The following is a 20,210-nucleotide window of genomic DNA, read 5'->3' as shown; positions in this document are numbered from 1 at the left end:
TTAGTAAGAAGCGCACTAGTAGGCCCGTTAGTAAGAAGCGCACTAGTAGGCCCGTTAGTAAGAAGCGCACTAGTGGGAAGCGCTCGGGCAGCTGCACCCACCCGGACATGTGCTTGACGATGTGCTGTAAATGCCCCTGATTGATACCCAACTCCTTTAAAAGCTTAAAGCCTAAAATTTTGTGCACGTCACATCTGCATTTAAAAAAAAAAAAAAAAAGACGTAACGATAAGTTAGTGATGTGCCATATTACACACGTGTGCGTAGCGGGTGCTAAATTGCACATTGGAAGCGAATTGCAAGCGAATGGTTATGTCTTCCCCGCAGACCTATGGTGGCAGCACGGGGCCAGGATGAAGTAATTTTCTTTATCCCTATTCTTGGTGTTGTTCACGAGCATTCTGTAGAGGAAAACGCGGGGGTTCGTTCAAACGGATGTAGCATTACGGAGTATGTTACTGAGGGCGACGTTTGCATGAAGAAGTGTTGCCCCCCCCAAATTGTCCTCTTTTCATACTGCTATGCTAAGACGCTGACAGGGGCGGACAGAGAGGCAAATGGCACCCCGTCTTCACCTACCTAAGAGCCAAGTCGGTGCCATTACCACACAAGTGCTTCGTTAAAAAGGTCACCTTGTTGCAGTCGAAATTGCTGAGGAAGTTATTCATGTCATCGTAAACCCTGCAAAAAAGGGAGACAAAAAAAGGGAAACAAAAAAAAAAAAAAAAAAAAAAAAAAAAAGAGGGGGTATGATAGAGGAGTCCACTTCGCAGGTTGGCTCATCATTTTAGTTCATATAAAAAAAAATATACACACATATACACGCGCCTGTAGAGCGGTGAAGCCGCCTTCCCCCCTTCACCAACCTCAACAGGTTGTTATTGCCCTGGGTCAAAAAGGACAGGAGTTTCTCTACGTGCACATCGAAGTAGGTGCCCAACTGCAATAGGTTGTTTCGCAGGAACATTTCCGTTATGAGGGCTCCTCCATCGGTGGGCGACTTGTACGTCTGATCAGCCCTTGGGGAAAGGAGACCCTTGTCTCGCTCGCCATCTCGCGCGTCATCTCGTTCGTCATCCCGCCGCTTATCAGTCGTGGGGACGCTGCCTGCTCCGCTACCCCCTGAGGGGATCGCCCCCCTCCAATTGTACACCCCCTTGTAGTAGTAAAAATGAATGACATCAGGAATGAACGCGAAAGGACTTGCCTCCCCCTTGAAGCCATTTTTTGAACAGTAAATAAAATTTGACAAATGGAAATCTGAGATGTCTGCCTTTACGCGGAGTAGATGTTGGTTCTTCTCTTGGGCCATTTGCATAAGAAAGTTTTTTTTTTCCTTTTTGTTCCTCAGGGATTCCCTCTCGATGATCAGAAGCTTGCACCTCTCCCGTTGTTGCAATCGTTCAGGTGACTGCTCTATCGGTTTGGGGGTTTGCTCCTCCGCCTGGCTGCCCACTTCTACCCCCGTCAAAGCTGCCCCTTCCGCGATGCCTCCTTCCCCCCGTGGTCCCCCATTTGAAAAGAACCTCTCCAAAATGCCCACCAAGTCATCCATAATAAATTTGACCCATCGCGTCGTGTTGGCTTTCCCAGCACCCAATTCAATAAACAAGTAGTCCCCTAAGGAGCTGCCATCCCTCCTATTCCATCCCCCTTCATTAAAAATACGTTCAAAAATCTCCAACACATTATTGTTAAAATGGAGAAGCAAAAACATTACATTGACATTTTGTAAATCATGTTTGTCTAAATTTTCCAAAAAAAAAAATATCGATTTTTCACCTGAACTGCTCAGGTAATTTTTATGATGAAAATTTTTATTCTTCAATCTTTTAATAATACTCATTTTGCAGCATAGGTATATGACTGTATAGATGACGATGCTCATAATTTCGTCCCTGTCTAGACGTCCCGTCTCAATAAGCTGTTCCTCCGTGATGGTGTCTTCCTTGTTGATGTTTTCCTCTGCATTTTTTTTTTTGTTCACGGGGAATACCTCTTTGTCTATATATTGCAGGAGGTCCTGACAGAGCCGATACTTGTGGATGCTCCCAATGCTTCGAAGGGTGAGAATGGGGAGTGGGTGTTTTTCCCTGGGGTTGCTTCCCTTCTCATTTGTGTCCACCCCGTCAGCACAACAAATATTTTCTTCCTCTATTCGCGTTGATCTGTTGCAGAGGGTGCGTAACATCCTCAGCTGCTCCTTTATAAAGGAGTCCTTTCCCTTGTCCTGGTGGGGACATTCCCTCAAATGATGTATCAACTTTTTCACTGCGGCTATGTAGCCATCGAGGAACTGGTTGGCGGTGCTTACATGGGGATCTCCCTCGGGGCGTTCCGTCATCGGCTGCCCCGCGGGCTGTCCACCGCTTCCGTCTCCCTTTGCTGCTACGCCGGCTGCTACGCCGGTTGCTACGCCGGTTGCTACACCTGGCGCTACCCCCGCCGCTACAACACCAGTTGACACTTCTCCATCCACCTCCCCCTGCAGGCCTCTCACAAAGTCGTCGTCGCCCAACTTAGACAGCAAGTCCTCCACTCCGTGATTTAAAAATTGTTCAAAAATTATTTTATACTTAAGAGTGCGAAATTGCTCAAAGGTAGTGATACTTATTTTTTTTTTTAAAATGTGGAGGATGGTTTCGTTGAATGCGACATGGTATCTCCTCAACTCTGCTTCCACATTCCCCTTCTCCATTAAGTAGCTACTGGTGTCATTTATATTAGGAAAGCAAAATGGGTTGTAGTGCAGATACAGCGCCTTTAAAAACAGGGGGCATTTTTTCAGGTGTTTCACTATCTCCTTTGTCCTCCCCACACTTTCATCCCTGGGGAAGGAATTTCTCTCCAGTGGACACACGTCCTGCATTTTTGCTCCGCCTCCTAATACGTTAATCTCGCTAACTGCGTGTGTTGTTTTTTGAAGTGAATTTTTTAACGAGTCGATCGTTTTCTTAGACCATTTTTTTGTATACACCCACCGATCGCCTACTTTCTCCGGGGGGGGGGGAGGCACACCTCAGGGGTTTTCTCCTCTTCCGAGAATGCAACAATAGGAAGTTACAAAAAAAAAAAAAAAAAAGAAAAGCACGTTGGCGCAGGGTCAACCTTTGTTCCGTGCACAGCATCCACAGTATATGCAATACCGTATGCGACACTCACGGGGAGTGAGTGGAGTGTGTTGTTAGTCAGGCTGCTCTCTGACCCAAACTCTTTTCCACAAAGGGTTCCTACTAGTACCCCCCGTCGCGACGCAAGTGCTTATGCGAAGTGGTGATGAGCTGCTCCCTCATTGCCACGTCACAAAAAGGAGTAGGATGTAACAAAATGAAGTGGCGATGTGAACAAAGTGAAGGGGGCACATCCAACCCAGAAGCGTTTAACACGGGCAAGGAGTAATTGTCATTACAAAAAAAAAAAAAAAAAAAAAAAAAAAAATCGCACAGTGCAATGTGAAGGCGACACTGCACGTAACAACTACGACATATGCAACACGTGGTAAGTATAAGCCTCGCTAGAATCGTCTCCGCTTCATTCCGCTTCGGCAAATTTATTCCTTAAATGACAAGTGACTTACTAATGCGTTCATGCTTGCGCTCGTTTCTGCGTTTATTTTGAAGTTCTCCTCGCACATTTTGGCGTAGTGGCAAACGTCCTGCAGGGAAAGAGGAGGTGGATGCCCACGAAAAAAAAAAAAAAATGTGTTCAATTGCATACACTTGAATTTACATGCTTTGTGTGGCGGGGGGAGGTAGAACAGCGTGCAGGGGGTACAGTCTGCCCACACGGAACTGGCAAAAGAGAGACCAGTGATTTAGTAGGGAGGAAAAAAAAAAAAAAAAAAAAAAAAAAAAAACTGTACCAAATAAATTTGCCTTCGTATTTTTTCCTCGTACGGGGTATCCTCATCCTGAGACAAGGTTCGGTTAAAGAGGAAGGGAAAATGTGAGAAGAAATGAGCGACAGTTTACCCGAGACGAGCTTGCACCTACGCTTGCCTCTTGCCTCTTCCCACCCGCAAAGGTTACATGCAAGAGAAGATACACACAATCGCCCCTGCGCCCTTGCACGTGCATAAACAAGGGGGTTGCAACGCGCTGAGTCGTTCTTCTAACTTTTAAGGGGTCCTCCAGGTTGAGCTTCATGATGCGCTTATTCTGCTCGTCAATTTTGACATTAATGAGGTTCTTTATCTGGTGGGTGGAAAGGGTACAAGGGGTGAAGCGGTGGCAACGGTAAAGCAGCGGTGAGGTAGCACACTCGGGGAGGAGTACCACCACATGTTAGCTCCCTCCACAGACGGCAGCTGTCTCTTCTTGCCACTCTCTCCATTGCGATGGGTACCTCTTGAAGGTAGTAGTCGTTTATCCGATCGACGATTCTTGAAATGATATCCTCGACAATCGCCTGTGAGGAAGAGGGAAACAACGCAAATGGGATATGCAGGGGGGGTAAAGTGCACTCCTGTGATGTGTTTTGTCCAGTGGGGGGGAGGGATTTACATGAAGAATGACCCCCCTTTACACGTGTTGCAGAACTTACCTGCGCGATGATACCTTCGTAAAATGTTTTAAAAGAAATGAGGGGGAGGAGGATCTTCTCCACTTGCTCGCTAGGCTTTTCAGGCATCTACCAAAAAAAAAAAAAAAAAAAAAAAAAAAGCGGGCGGTAAGAAGTAGAAGCGACATAACGAGGAATATGACATACTGATGAGGGGTCGACTAAGGGAGTCAACGCGACCATTACTCATTTGAGCAGCAATCAAATTATTCTCCGAGCAAGAGGGTAAGTCCCCTGTCGGTGGTGATGGTGTGCGTGTGAGGACCACGCCGGAGGACGAACTTACCCGCTTGTTGGTTATTTTGTACATGACCAGGAGGGAGTGCAAATAAACCAAAAAGCTCGAACATATATGGAACATTTTGTCGATGAAAAAATTCTGAAATTCCTTTTCTGTGTTTAGGACAATGTCAGATAGGGTCCTAAGAAAACCTACTATACAGTTTACATGATTTTGTATTTTTTTTTTTTTTTTTTTTTTGCATATTTGTAAATGGATCTTCATTTGTTTTTTTTTTTCCTTGAGGGTGTTTCTGTTTGCTTTGCCCAGTTCGTGCAGCTCGGTGTCACTCCCGTGGGCGGTGCAACTATCGCTTCTATTTTTGACCTTCCCTTCATTGGTAGTATCTCCCCGATCGTTATAGTTGGTAGAAATGTGCACTTCCACGTGTGCGTGTTCAGCAACCTTTTCCTTATTCTCCTGATCAGCATCAGCACTCTGTTCATGGGTCACTTTGTTCTTCATGTGGGCGGCTAGCTCGATATCCCTGGGGGGGAAAGACAAACCACTTTCGACGCTGAGCCAGTAGTGCCACTTCCCTAACGGGGTTCCCATCTCCTGCGTCACGACTTCCTTGATGCTGTCATCGCAGCTGGAGTATGAGCAAGAGGTAGAGGAAGCGTTGTCGGTCTCCCCAGCTGAGTTGTCCTCATCGCTGTGCTCTACCTCCGAATAAACACCTGCACAGTCAGACAGTATTTTTGTAAACATCCACGTGGGCACATCACCCATGGTGCTGCTCACACGTTTGGGAAGCGCAGAGTTGGTCTCCTCTCCCGCTTCGTCCATCGCGCAAGCTCCATCCGCTGGTCCCCCTGCAATCACCTCTTCTGATAAATTCACTTCTTTCGCTTCTACCCTGGTGCTTCCTCCCAATTTTCCCCTTTTCAAAAGCGCGCGCGCTCCTGTCCCCACTTGAAATATGCTCCGTAAGGACATCAAGTCGGACAGGATGAACCCCACGCTGTTGTAGCTGAGCGTCGGGCTCCAATTGAATCGCGTTCTGTCCGTGCCAAAAATTTTGGCGTTCCGATTTTCTCGCAGGAAAAGCAAAAAGGATTCCACATTGTCTATGTAATTTTTAAAGTGCTTACAAATGAAGGCCAGATAAGTCGGAAGCGAACTTGGAATGTAATACTTGCTCGTAAAGAGAATTTTAAAAATTTTAATCAAATTAATGGTTTCCTTTAGCCAGTAAAACTTGTCATCAAATATATATTTTTTATCGAACAGTATTACATTTTTGCAATTTTCATTTATCTTATTTTCCAGCACATTGAGGATGTACTGTGCGTATGCTTCCCTTTCGAAATTCTTTAGAAAATTATGAACATGTTCAGAAATTATGAACTGTTCATACTTTTTTTTTTTTTTTTTTTTTTTAATTTCGTTCAGAAAACTAGCTGTTTTGGTGTAATTTTCGATGAAGTTGTCGCAGTGGGTGAGGAGAAAAACTTCCGGGAACTTCCTCTTGATGATTTGCAGCAGGCTCTGCACAATTCCCTTGGCGCAGAACAACGCACCGGGGTCTACTTCGTCCACGCACCTGTTTATTTGTTCTACGCGTTCGTCTTCCAGTAGGTGCCGTCTCGCGTGTGTGAGGAAGACGTCGTAGGACTCGAACGGGATGTGTGCCTGCGAAGGGGGCGGTGAAGTGGTCAAGCGGTGATGATAGACGCGGTGAGGGGCGTAACTGTTCCTCCAGGCCGATCATGCGAGCACACCTACCAGGCTGTCCACAAAGATCTCGCGAAACAAATCAGTGAAGGCGTCCATCTGGTCGAGCAAGTAAGAGGCAGTAACAACTCCATGCAAACACTGGTCTAGAATGAAGTTGCCAGTAGCGTCGCCCCCGCTGTGCACAGGGAGGGCGTCCTTCACCACTCTCAGAAATACATAAGACAACCGATGCAGGTGCGAACCAATCTCACTCATAATCGTTCTTAAACATTCGTTCATATGTTTAATCGAGTTATTTTTAGCAGAATAAATGACGTCTTCGCTACATTCGGATGCTCTTCCATATTTATCGAGGAGGTTATTCCAAGCACGTAATGAGCTAGCTATTTTGAAAATGCTTTTGTAATTATTATATAACAGGGCCTTTATTTCCCACGTCGCTTTGGCAACAAGGACAATTTTTTCGATCACGTAAAAAAAGAAATTAAAGTTGTTGATGCTAACATGTTCGATAAGAAACTGTTTTGCTTTTTCCAAGTTAATGTCCTTTCTGTGCAATTCATTATACATACTTACTAGTGATAAAAACTGTTTATTTTGATCTAGCATTTTTATTTTTTTGTGTAACTTGGTCAGTAGCTGTTCCACCTGTACGTTATTCATTAAGACGTTTTTTAAAAATGACATGTTTATTTTGTCTTCTATCAGTTGATAATTATTTGTACGAATGTGCAGCACTTCTCTAAGCAGGAGGTGAACAAACGTCCTGGACAATTCCACCTCTTTCTTTAAGGGGGGCATCATTTTTTCCATCAGATTTAAGTTGGACGGGAGACACATAAACTCCTGTGCGTTTTTTTTTAATATCTTAATAATGTCATTGTGAATTATATTTTTAATATATTCCAGGTCATTTTTTATTTCGATAATATTTTTTTTATTGTTGGCTTCCACTACGTATGCCATGGAGTCATTGATAATTTTAGCAACGTCTTCACTGCTCAGTTGTTCGTCCCTTCCACCCCTATCATTTTCGTCTCTTGTTCGCTGCATCATGTAAAGTAGTGCCCCTCTGGGGGAGAAAAGGATACGGGGATCCCCTCACTGCCTTCACCAGATCAGTCACAATGCACACGGGGAGCTATGTATTTTCCACGTGTACTTAAAAGCAGGTTCTCCCACCAGGTGCTACATTTGTGTTATGTGCCCGGGTTGGGTTCCCACCCTATTTTGTCACCCCCCCCCTTTTTTCCGTGGTGCTATCCTATCGCTTCATCATTCTTGCTATTTTTTATTTTTATTTTGCGTCGTTTTACTTTAATCCACTTAATTATTGTTTTTTTTTTTTTTTTTTTTTTTTTTTTCTGCATTGTTCAGGCAAAAAAAAAAGGGCGGGCTCCCGTTGCACAACACGGCCCCTGTGCGTGCCATTGGCAAGGGCGTTTTAATTTTGCCAAGTGATGATCAGCTAACCTGTTACCTCTGCGCACCCGAGGGGGGAACGAAATAAAAAAAGAAAACAAAGTGAAAATACACAGCACAGGTGTGCCTACCTAGCGCAATCATATAACGATTGCTTTTCCCCCCACCAAGCACCGTTCTTTCACGCAGCACAATTCGGACGGCGATCCACTGGGGATGAAGCCCCTAACCCGGTGTACTGTTCCCCCCCCCCCTACGATAGGCTCGTCACACATGGTACGATCGTAAAAAAAGAAAAAAAAAAAAATGAACCCCTGCTGTGTAAACTTGCTCCCAACTCAAACTTTGTATTTTTTAAACCCCCCGCGGTGACCACTTATGTGTTGGACGTAAAAATAACCGCACGGAGTTATACACTATTATGTTCATTATCGAGGGAATCTTTTGTACACGCTGGCGGAAGATGGAATATAATGAACGGAGCAATAACATCGCTTTGCAGCGTGGTGCCTACGCGCGGGGCGCTTCCAGTTCTACCACCTGCACACAGGTAGGGGTACACGAGATGGTTGGTCTCGTATGAATTAAAAAAAAATAAATAATAATAATAATAAAAAGAGATAAGAGGGGGCTAAAAGAAGCCAGTTGGGTAAGAATTTAAAATGGGCATGTTATGTACACACGTTTATCGAGCCGTAACTAAATGAATAAAATAAAGACACAAAAGTGCAGCAGCCGTAGTTCCACCCCATGTGCGCGAGCCCCCCCCTTGGCTGCGTCTTCCCTCCTGTTTCAGACCTGACTCGTTCATCTCTAACACGTCTCTCCCATCAGACACGCATTTGCAGCGACGGTGAGGCAGTGAGGGTTCGTCGGGAAGAGGCTCCGTTGGCAAAACAGCTCCGCTCCGCTATGCTGCTGTACGCTACGCTCCGCCTAGGTGAAATAATTCAGTGTGCTCTTCTTCTTGGAGAGGACGGAGGTGATGCCCTCGACGAAGTCCTCATGGTCGATTTCCGTGGCGCCCCTCCTAAGGGCTATCATTCCTGCCTCCACGCAAACAGCCTTGAGCTGGGCACCATTAAAATCATCTGTGGATCGAGCCAACTCCTCAAAATTCACATCCTTATGGACATTCATTTTTCGAGAATGAATTTGCAAAATTCTTGCTCTCGATTCTTCATTAGGATGAGGTAGTTCAATTTTCCTATCAAGTCTACCTGATCTCAGTAGAGCAGGGTCTAGTGTGTCCGGCCTATTCGTCGCAGCAATAACTTTCACCGTATCATCAGTACTGAACCCATCTAACTGATTTAGTAATTCAAGCATGGTTCTTTGTACCTCCCTATCCCCAGACAGTTCACTATCGAATCTTTTGGTTCCTATTGCATCTAACTCGTCGATGAAAATAATGGCTGGTGCCTTTTCCTTGGCTAAGTTAAAAGCATCTCTGACCATCTTTGCTCCATCACCAATAAACATTTGTACAAGTTGTGGTCCAGCTAATTTTAAAAAAGTTGCATTTGTCTGTGAAGCACAAGCTCGAGCAAGTAATGTCTTGCCTGTACCTGGGGGACCATGCATCAACACGCCTTTAGGAGGTTTAATACCGATTTTTTCAAATTTCTCTTTATGTAGCATAGGTAATACAATTGCTTCCACGAGGTCCTCAATCTGTTTATCGAGACCTCCAATGTCTGAATAATCCTCCGAAGGCTTCTCAATCACCTCCATGGCTTTTACTCGATTGTCATACTCGGGTGGTAATTTATCCACAATGAGGTAGCTGTCTTTGTTCACACCCACGAGATCTCCTGGCTTTAATTCAGATGCATCTATTAAACCTGGGACAGGTAAAAATATGGTTTGTCTTGTGGAAGTTTTTATAACCATACACTTTCCTCTCTTTTCATCATCAATGTCGCGAAATCCTTCATCGTTGTTATTCTTTGAATTGTTTACGTACAGGTCGTACTCATCTTTGGGTTCATTTGATTCTTCGTCATCCTCCAGATCTAGCGATTCCACTACATTCGCAACCAAATACGGCAACATCTTATTCAAATGTATTTTCTCCACATTGTCCTTTATCTTCTCCTGCAGACTCTTATACTCATTCTTCAACCTCGTGTGCTCATTTTTTAAAATTTTGATTTCCGTGTCGATCAAGCTGATCCTCGTTCTTATTTCGCTGTTGGAAAGCTTCTCGATCTCCTCCACGTTTACGTCGTTGTTGGGGAAAATATTCTCCACGTTCATCTTGGGCAGGCTACGAAGCAGCAGGTAGGTAGCAAGTGGCAGAGGGGCAGCTGGCACGGCTGAGGGGGGGGCCGCAAAAAACAAACTTCAAAACAGCCGCTTCACTACCAAACCTATTGGCCCTGTATTATTGTGACACCTCAGCGCGCACACCTTTCTCGATCCTCAAGCTGCCCTGGCAACTTAGGGCGGCAGCAGCCGGGGCATAATTCAAAAAATATATATATGGTTTGGGGGGTTCTCTCTCCAGAGGGTTGCCTCCCCACAAGAACGCTGCGTAGAAATGCTGCTTCTCCTCACACGTTGGGTGCTACCCCTCTCATGCGACGGAAAAAAAAAAAAAAAAAAAAGATCAAGTACATTCACACGGCAGTGATAAAACAAAATTGTTTCCTCCCCCCTTTTTCGCAAGTGGGACGAGTTGTATTCGCTTCTTAACTTAAAAAGAAACACTACCTATGCATTTGCCAACTCACATCCTGTCGTATCAATCCTATGTGCTACCTCTCCTCTTCGTCGTTAGGCCCTCCAAAAAAAAAAAAATAAATAAACAAACATCACGACCAGGGAGCAAAAAAGAAGGCAGAAAAAAAAAAAAAAAAATGTACACTTTTTTGCACGAGGCAAGAATGCATTCGAAATGATTTTTACGCAAAGTGTGGTCGTTTTTTTTTATTTTTATTTTATTATTTTTTTTTTGTGAGGCAAATCTGTATGCATTCCCAACCTGGGCAATTTTCTGCATTGCGCCAAGTACACCCACCCCAGTTCGCACGCAAGTGTGCCAACTGTGGAAAAAAAAAAAAAAAAAAACAAAAAAAGTGCGTATATAGCATAACCCATGTGCAAACCATTTTTTGTTTTGCTGCTCCACCCGCGAGTGAAACTACTCCTCTCCTTTAGTTTGGTCGAAGTGATTTTTGTTTCAATTGCTTCCGCTCCCGACCTTTGTAACATTCGTGGGGAGACGTCAAACAGCAACGTGCCTCCCACCCGTTTATATGTGCACTTTGTTTATTTTCCTTTTTTTTTCTTTCCGTTCATTTGTCAATGTGTCTGTTGGGCCGCCTCACACGACAGGAACAACCGCAAGCGAGCCAACGTTCCTCCCTTGGGCAATTTTTTGGCCCCTTTGAAAAAATGTTTAACACTACAATTGTAGGGGAATTTTTTTTTATTTTAAAGTTTTACAGTTCGTATTTTGTATCTTTAAAAAAGTTTAACCGCATTATCATTTAATTAAAAAAAAAAAAAAAAAAAAAATTCGACATACATATTACACATGCATTTTCTACACAGAGGGGACACACTCACAAAAGAGAGTTTTGTAACCCGGCAACCGTTCAATTTGTTCCTTTTCTCACATTTCTCTTGCAATGATGGACACATGCACAGGTAACCAACCATTTGGGTACACGCCGGTGAAGGAAGACTGTGAGTCTTCACATCATCATTCTCCATCTCTACATCCTTCCACGTGGGACATTCGATTCATCTGGTCCAAACGGTAGGTGTGTATAAGTCTTCCTTTAAATCTGTAAGGTACGATAAAAGGGGCCTATGTGTATACTAAAGCTATTATACAAGTGGAAGCAATCCCTTTCCTGCTCATAAGCAAGTGTAGGATTATGAAACATAAAAGGTGCAACTTGCATTTCTCCCCATCAATGCGGTAAACTTTTTTTTTTTTTTTTTTTTTTTTTTGTATGCAAAGACGCCCCGGGGAGAGAAAACACTCGTTGGGGGTCTTCCCTTTCGTGTCAGACATCTAAGTGAAGGCTACGATAAAAATTCATCGAGTCGTTCTTTTTTCAACTCAACTCTCAACTGCGAACATATGAGAATGCTTTGTCATCACACACAAAAAGGGAGAGAAAGAGGGGATGTCGTGAGCACACTGGCTCGCATGCCCCAATTCAGCTATTCGTTTAATAAAGGTAAAAGGGGGGGGTATTGTACACACAAAATCACACACACGCTTGCACAAATGCAGGTGGCGGTACGCACTTCAGCTCTGGGGTCAGACATCTAAGTGAAGGCTACAAAGATAATTCATCGAGTCGTTCTTTTTTCAACTCTCAACTGCGAACATATGAGAATGCTTGTCATCATCCGGCAGAGCAGAAGCATTGCGATATGCCACGTGCGTTTGGGTCTTTCTCGAGCCCGAGGTACAGCTTTCTTTTGTGTTAGCAAACTCAATACAAAGAGTATCCTCAATGGGAAGAACAGCGGCGGGGGCGGATTAACTCCCCTGTAGAATAACACAAGAGCCACATCTCACCCCAATTGGCATCTCCCCTTTATGAACCGTAAACGTTTAATACACATTTACAAGGATGTCCTCTCATGAACGTGTCACCAACTGAGAGAATATTTCTCCGAGTAGGCTCACGGGTGCCGTATGGGGTGGCATCAACACGTATACAAATGAAACTCATGAAAAACGCTACGAGCGAAGTCGCACTGTGCATGTTACATTACCTCTGTAGTTTGCCCGATGAGGGTACCCAGCTTGCTGACTCCGTCTGGCTCATCTTAGTCGAACATGCCAAATCCCATGAAGCCGTCCTCCTCGTCTTCCTCTTCCTCCTCCTGCTTTTTGGCCTCCTCCTTCTTGGGGGCATCTGCCTTGGCCTCAGCCTCAGCCGCAGGCGCAGCAGCAGCGTAAGCCTCTGGGTTCTCAACCATGTCCTTAATCTTCTTCATCAGAGGGAAGGTATAATCTGTATCAATTACCAACGCAACAATGTTCTTGAATGCCTCCACGAAGACATGTGGGTAGGAGGCCTCCGTCAGCACACCGATCGATCTCGACAAAGCTGCGACGCTGGACACACCTTTACTGAATTTGGCTAAAATATCCTCATCAGTTATATCCAGCACCTTGGCGTCGTAAATGACACCATCATCGTACACAGTTCTAACATCCACACCATATGAAAAAGGCTTCATATTAAATTTTTGCAACAGAGTAGCCGATGATGCTGTGACCTTTTCCCCTTGCTTAATCAAATGTACATGCTCCTGAATTTCAATTTGCCCCTTCACAATTTTTGTGGATATTCCAAGCGATTGAAAAAAGGATGTGTGAGATGGATCCATCCCTGTTGGTCCTGGTGGGATGAAAACATCAATCGGGGCTATAACACCTAACCTTGCTGGTGCAGGAGATTTATTTTGTAAAATTATGTTCCTCACTTCGCTCAAATCATCTTTGCAAAAGACAAAACCCATATTCAACTTTACTAATGGTAACAACTTTTCTATCTGAGGAACAGCTTGTAAATTTTTCTTCAGTGCTGTTCGAATTCTCGTATTTTTTCCCATTAATATTATGGCCTTTCCTCTTAGGCTCTGACGTACACTAGCCATCTGATTGGATCCTACATTGTCCACATGTACGATTAAAATTTTCGTATACTGTTGAATCAGCGAACTCAGCTTCTCGATGTATATTTGTTTCTTCTGTGCTTTTGATAACTTCGCCATTTTGCTCTACTCAATCAAATCAAAAATATAAAATGTCGTTGCGGAAGAAGAAGTAAATATGTAATATATGTATTGAAATGCTCGAATGTCCTGTTTTTTTTTTTTTCTTTATGGAGACTGGCAGTACACAATCAATGTCTGACAATCAATTTAACCTGAACGGGGAATAATCCAAAAAAAAAAAAAAAAAAAATGCAAAAATGTTATGAACAGGTCAGGCAAAATGGAGAAAAAAAAAAGTGCACACTTTATGAGCACAGCATGGGAAAAAAACATATATATATATATATATATATATATATATATAGCTCATGTGATAAGAACTGGTCGAATGCTGCCCCTACAGCAGGGCCGTCAAATAGAAGTGGACAAGGTGACAAATGCTGTTCGCGTGCCCTCATGTGTTTCGCGCAACGGGAGAACACATTTTGCAGTAGCATTTGCGCCCCACACCACGACATAGTAAATGCATAACACTGGTCCGCGAGACGGGGGAAGCAATAAACAAGTACCATGCATCAGTATGCAAGCGAGTAGCGTGCATGAGACCCGTTGTATGTACATATTTTGCGCAAAACAATCTCATACGCATGAGCGGGTATGGGGGCACCCATAGGGTACCAACCCCTGTGTGTTGTAGGCCAGGCAGTCGCGCGTTCAGCATATGTTATATAAACGGTGGATCACGCAACGGGGGTCCTCATCGGAAATGGTAAAACGCATTGCCATTATGGAATTGATAAACAAAAAAAAAAAAAAAAAAAAAAAAAAGAAAAGCCGCACTGGGAAGTTATTTCCGTTGAGGGAAGAACATAAAATCTTTCCCACAACACGCGCGTACGCGGCCTCCATATGATGATAAACTCCTGCGCATACGTAACATTCACACTGTTAATAATAATACGGGCGTAGGGAAAACTTTCCCGCGTCATGCATATCTGATTTCATCACATCTCATCGCATCACAGCGCATCGTGTTGTTACATGTTAGAAGCGCTGCGAGCTTTTCCTGTTTCGCTTACCATAAATTGTATGTTCCTCCGGAGGGGTGAAAAACGGTTTAAGGGAGAGAGGGTGATTTTATGTTCGCAATTTGTGGAAGCAGAGTGTTGCTCGTCACATTTGTGTTTTTTACTTTTTATTTTTTATTTTGATCCTAATTTTTTTTGCATTTTCCATAGCATTTATTTTTTTTTTCTTCTGCGTAACGTTAAGAAGTGAAGCAACACGACAATTTAAGTTTCCTGCTTTTTTTTTTTGTGGGGAAAGGGTGGACGTTCTTTTTTTTTTTCCGCTTTATTTATATGGCAAGCCAATTATTTCCTTTTTCGTTTTACGTATTGTGCCTCCACCTCGTAGTGGAAAAAGGGGACGGCGCCATGTGAACATAAATCCTTTGCTGAGCGCTGAAAGTTATATAAGCGACTCCCGCCGCGCTTATCGGCTGGTAAAAGAATACGGGTCAGGCACAAAATATGCTTCCGGGGGGGAGGGGGGGGCACTATATTATATTAGCAAAGGGGGCAAACACAGATGGGCCTGCTTTAAAAATTGAACACTTTTGTTGGTAGCCCTCTGTTCCCCGCAAAAGGTGTTCTTTCATAAGTGCCAACTGGCGCGCGTACCATGGGCATACGATTAACAGCACTGGGACGTGGGCCGCCACTGTACATGGCGCATTCAGAAGTGGTGCGTTACGGGAGCTGCGCGCAAAAGAGTATTTTCTCGCATGGGGATAACATAGCGTGACACTCATAATGTCATACGTGTACCCATTATTATATATAATATAATTATACCTCTCATTAGTTGCGCACGTTATTAGGGTATGCTCCTGCATCCGAGTTGAAGGAGGCCTGCAGATGTTGCCCCTGTAAGTGCTCGCAGCGGCATACGGTATGCGCAGCCCAACGATACACCCCTGACCGGATAGCCGGGAACAAAGGGTCGACGGTCGGCCAAGCGCTACGTTTTTTTTTTTTTTTTTTAACCGGGCACGTCCTTTCAACATCGCCGAGGCTCATAACGCTGGTCAGATTTTTATTGAAGTGGAAACCGCGCTCTCCCCCTTTTCAGCAAAAAACATTCGCAAAAATTCGATTAAAAAATTATGGCAAAAAAAAATCGGCCACGTTGCGGCCACAAGTCGACATTATATATATGAATGCAGCATTTTTTCCCCCCAATTTACTGAAAAAACAAATTTTTTAATTCAAAGAATTATTTTTATGGAAAATTTTTCAAACCAGTTACGGCAACAGAGAAGAAGCGATCAAGGATACCTTTTTGCGTAAAATCATCTCGTGTTCACCAAGGAGAATAAAAAACATTCGGCCTTCTGCTTTTGTATACAGTAGAGCAAAACATAAAAAAAGCACCGCGGCCAGCCCGTTCCAACGAATACCCACCAACTCATATAAATAATACATCTCCCTCTCATTCAATTAATATAAAAAGTTCAAAATGCCTAGGCAAATCACCGACATTCGTAAGTTCTTAAAAATCAGCAGAAAGCCCGACACCACGGCGGTCATTATAATGAAGAAGAAAAGCAAAACGAAGAAAAATACCATAATCACAAAATTGAAGCTGAGAACGAAAAAGTACCTTTACACGATGGTTTTTTCAGATAAGAAAAAAGCAGAGAGAATTGAAAACTCGCTGCTCCCAAGCCTGAAGCGAATTTACTATCCCCAGAGGAAAGTCGTACAGCCAGTCAAGAAAGTGAAATTCAGCAAGGGCTAAACAACCGGTGCGCCCTCCTCACAAAGCGGAGCCGAAAAACAGAAAATGGAAGGTAGATGGAAAAGTGAATGGGTAATACGACACGTGCGAGCGTGCTTTTAACTCATACCGATCAGTCCACACATGCGTAAAAGGAGAAAGGTTACGCACTTGAAACAGTCCTGCGAACCGTTGACACGGTTGGGCAGTAGGTCGAAAATGCGACATATTTTGCGTGACCATGGTACTGTTATATAGCAGCTAGCTTGTGGAGTTTTTTTTTTTTTTTTTCCCTGACCCAGACGCTTGGCTAATATAGAAAAATTGTGCACATGTTGTGGAAGGAAAGGAGGAGGGAAGAGCCTTGCTTTGCTTGCTTACCGGTTTGCTTACTTGTTTCTTTCTCTCCTTCTTTTCCCGCCTGTATTATATCATTGCCCCCTCCTTATATATCGACTTTTTTTTTTTTTTTTTTTTCACACCATGTTTGTCATTCCGTTACGATCCAACGATTAACTTTTAAAATATAATCACCTGTGTGTACATATGAAACGGGGTAGCATCACCGTTTTGTGAAAACTGCGCCCGAATCGAACGTCGTGCACAATTGCTTGTCCAGGATAAAAGATGAATTCTTCTTTTTTAAACGCGAATAAAGTGCGTAGGGGGGCTCGGTTGTCTGTTATGTAGTGCGCACGCAATGTGGTGTTAGGGTTGTTTGGGTAAACCCTCTGCCCTATCAACCATGCAGGAAAAAAAAAAATTCACAAAACTTTTGCAATAGTTAAATAATTTTGCAAGTGTCGTGTATTTTTGGCCCAGTGAACAGTTTGTCTGTGGGGGAAATTTTCCTTCCCCCAAGCGCATAAGGAGCAGTACACATTTAGTTGTACCCTTTTTGTTGTTCATATTTTTAATGCCATTTTGGAAAGCCCACCGGAGAGGACAAAATTGGGCCGCGTTCATTTGGACTCTTCAAATGGATGTATTTTGTTTGAAGAGAAACAAAAATTGGTGTAGCAAAACATTAAAACTGCGTCAAGGGATAAAAAAGTGGACCCCGCTGACCCGCTTCACCCCTGTTCGATAAACCGGTAATATATAGAGCAGTGTACCTTCTCGTTTGCAAATGTTCCACTTATGGCGCGTTAAAAGTTACACCATGCGGAACATGACCCGGCATTACTGTAGGCATAGTGTGGTAAAAAAAGGAAAAATATTATGACCCGTTCATACAAAATGGTATAAAAAAAGGAAACATATTATGACCCGTTCATACAAAATGGTACTTAAAAAAAAAAAAAAAAAAAAATCCCCGAACTGTTCACAACATTTTGAGGAAAAAAGCTAGCTAGACCCATTTCATCTGCACACACAAAAGCATGCCGAATCGCAAAGAGAGTCTATTTTACCAGAAAATCAAGCCCTGCATGGAGAAGTACCTACCACGTTATTCTTCTTCACAACAGGGTCACATACAATTCGAGTGCAACTGCGAATTTTCTTATGGAAATAGCGGCTTCCGCGATAAATACCAATCTGCCAGTTGTGATTTGTTGAACGCTTTAAATAAAAGCGGCATTCTTGTGGGACTGCTATTTGCTAAGTACAATTATGAAACGGCTAAGAGGCATAACCTACTTGGGGACCAATTGGAAGGAAGAGAGCAGGATTTGTACAATGTGTGTGGTGTGCATGAAGTTAGGTGGAAAAATGTGGGCATAATAATTACCGCTTCGCATAACCCCCATGATGAAAATGGAGTAAAAATAATTGACCAAAATGGGAGACAAATAAACCAAGTATACGAAGGTTATTTAACCGATCTGGTAAATAGGCATTTGAGATTTCTTCGAAAAAATGAAAAATGTTCCATCAACGACATCGTCGATGATATAATCGACTGCATTGCTCATCTCTTCAAGGAGGAAGCACACATAGACATGTATGATGATTTCTCTTTTGAGAATTTACGCATGTTGGACAATATGATTCACTCTTTTAACAGACAAAATGTGCTGAAGGCGAATGTGTGCATCGGGTTTGACACGAGGAGCAGCTCCGTACACCTCAACCAGATCCTTGTTGAAACGTTGAATCTCCTAAATATTTGCAAGTGTGTAAATAATATGTGTTATGTTACCACGCCGTGCATGCACTTTGTTGTGTATTTTTTTAACGCAGTTAATGTGGATGAAGCGTTGGACTCTGACGTTATCAATGCGGGGGGGTGCCATTTGCATAAGGAAGTGGGCGACTTGGATTATCTTAGCGGTTTCTGCATCCCGGAGGGGAAGCTTCCCCCACGCGATCTGTACTACGGGGTGGGAGAGCAGCCATATGGTCAACTGTCACCTGCTGGGCCGGAGGTGAGCACGTTGCAAAAAAGCAATGTCAGCCACCTGAGGGCCTATAACAGCGACAAGATTTACTTCGCCTACTTTACGAACGCCTTCAAAAAACTGTACAGATGCCTTGACGAAATATTTGACGGAGCTTTGACGAAAAATTGTGCAGAAGAAATTATCCATGTGGACTGCTCGAACGGAATAGCTAGTCTTAAATTGGATAATTTCAGTAACATTTTTAAAATGTTAAAAAAAAAAATTATAAAAATAAATTTTGTGCAGGATGAAGAAAGCGTTTTGAACTTCCAATGCGGAGCAGACTATGTGTACAGCAACAGGAAGTTACCTCTTAATGGAAGGAACTGTCTCGAGGTTGGCCATACGAAGTGTTGTTCATTTGACGGCGACGCTGATCGGATCGTCTACTTCTATGTGGAGGACATGGGAAGAAGGAATGGTAGTTTCGAACACGTGGATGCAGCATCGTCTCCTCCGTTGAGAGATACAAAACGGGATAATCATCACGACAATGAAATTGTCAACCGTGCCAACTGTGTGTCCATCCTAGACGGGCCGAAAATCATTTGCCTGTTTTTCAAATGCATCACCAAAATTATGAGTCCCATTAAGGTGGAAAAAAAAAACTCACATTTGGATGAAGAAAAAAAAAAAAAAAAAAAAATTAATATCAGCATTGTGCACACAGCTTACGTCAACTCAGCTTTTATTCACCACATGAATGAAGAGAAAAGACGCGCCAGCGAAAATGTTGATCTCTTTCAACACATTAATGTTCATATTATTTGCACGAAAACAGGCATTAAATATTTGGACCAGGTTGCAAGAGAATCGACCATCGCGATATTGTTCGAGCCGAATGGCCATGGCACCATCTACACAAATATTTCTCAATTGAATGAGTGCGCGAGTTGGTTGGAAATACAATCTGATAAATATTTCATGGCGTTAAAAAGATTTCTCCTGTTTTTTAATCAAACCACAGGAGATGCCATGGTCGATTTTGTTGCCATCGAATTGTGCTTGTCTGTTCTCCATCTCACTATACATGACTGGGATGCCTTCTACACCCCCCTCCCTTCCCTCTACGTCAATTTGCCCTGTTCTAAATATATGCTGAGTAAGATACTTGCGCACCCCGAGCATGAGAAGTACCTAATAGCGCCGCAGAGTCTGCAAAATGGAATAGACCAAATTGTGAAGACAGTGGATGCTGTGCACGGGAGATGCTTTATAAGACCCTCGGGGACGGAGACGCTCATTCGCATTTACGCGGAGGCGACAACTGTTGCTCAGCGAGATGAGATTCTGCGCCTGGTGCGGGCTGTCGTCCTTCAGTATATGCAGGCGGGGGTGGCAGACAAGTAGGCGCTTTCGTCCACTTCTGTCCATAATGCCATAGTCTGCACCATTTATAAAGGGGACCC

General features: G+C 43.5%; 6 protein-coding genes across 6 annotated transcripts in view; 2 read left to right on the top strand and 4 right to left on the bottom strand.

The window, feature by feature from the left end:
• Positions 1-2,869, bottom strand: part of AK88_00046 (uncharacterized protein) — a gene marked incomplete at both ends in the record, with an annotated part of 5,034 nt that extends 2,165 nt beyond the window's left edge. The window contains 4 exons of the mRNA XM_012477697.1: positions 102-194; positions 330-401; positions 580-681; positions 867-2,869. Of these exons, the coding sequence (XP_012333120.1) occupies positions 102-194; positions 330-401; positions 580-681; positions 867-2,869 (2,270 nt within the window). The remainder of the gene's footprint in view (positions 1-101; positions 195-329; positions 402-579; positions 682-866) is intronic.
• Positions 2,870-3,550: 681 nt separating this feature from the next.
• On the bottom strand, positions 3,551-7,573 carry AK88_00045 (uncharacterized protein; the record flags this gene model as incomplete). Its single annotated transcript, XM_012477696.1, has 7 exons — positions 3,551-3,655; positions 3,863-3,910; positions 4,116-4,193; positions 4,345-4,407; positions 4,543-4,629; positions 4,847-6,475; positions 6,569-7,573. The coding sequence occupies 7 exons, from the start codon at positions 7,571-7,573 to the stop codon at positions 3,551-3,553; spliced, it is 3,015 nt and encodes a 1,004-aa protein (XP_012333119.1).
• Positions 7,574-8,878: 1,305 nt separating this feature from the next.
• On the bottom strand, positions 8,879-10,201 carry AK88_00044 (uncharacterized protein; the record flags this gene model as incomplete). Its single annotated transcript, XM_012477695.1, has 1 exon — positions 8,879-10,201. The coding sequence occupies one exon, from the start codon at positions 10,199-10,201 to the stop codon at positions 8,879-8,881; it is 1,323 nt and encodes a 440-aa protein (XP_012333118.1).
• A 2,538-nt stretch (positions 10,202-12,739) lies between these two features.
• On the bottom strand, positions 12,740-13,693 carry AK88_00043 (60S acidic ribosomal protein P0; the record flags this gene model as incomplete). The annotated part of the gene is made up of 1 exon (XM_012477694.1): positions 12,740-13,693. One exon carries the CDS (start codon positions 13,691-13,693, stop codon positions 12,740-12,742), a length of 954 nt encoding a protein of 317 aa, XP_012333117.1.
• A 2,463-nt stretch (positions 13,694-16,156) lies between these two features.
• AK88_00042 (uncharacterized protein) lies at positions 16,157-16,438 on the top strand (the record flags this gene model as incomplete). Its single annotated transcript, XM_012477693.1, has 1 exon — positions 16,157-16,438. The coding sequence occupies one exon, from the start codon at positions 16,157-16,159 to the stop codon at positions 16,436-16,438; it is 282 nt and encodes a 93-aa protein (XP_012333116.1).
• A 1,361-nt stretch (positions 16,439-17,799) lies between these two features.
• Positions 17,800-20,151, top strand: AK88_00041 (uncharacterized protein; the record flags this gene model as incomplete). The annotated part of the gene is made up of 1 exon (XM_012477692.1): positions 17,800-20,151. The coding sequence occupies one exon, from the start codon at positions 17,800-17,802 to the stop codon at positions 20,149-20,151; it is 2,352 nt and encodes a 783-aa protein (XP_012333115.1).
• Positions 20,152-20,210: the final 59 nt, after the last annotated feature.

This window comes from Plasmodium fragile (genome assembly GCF_000956335.1).
Source record: "Plasmodium fragile strain nilgiri unplaced genomic scaffold supercont1.1, whole genome shotgun sequence".
In the NCBI taxonomy this organism is placed as follows: Eukaryota; Apicomplexa; class Aconoidasida; order Haemosporida; family Plasmodiidae; genus Plasmodium; species Plasmodium fragile.
This window is presented reverse-complemented; position numbering and strand designations above follow the sequence as displayed.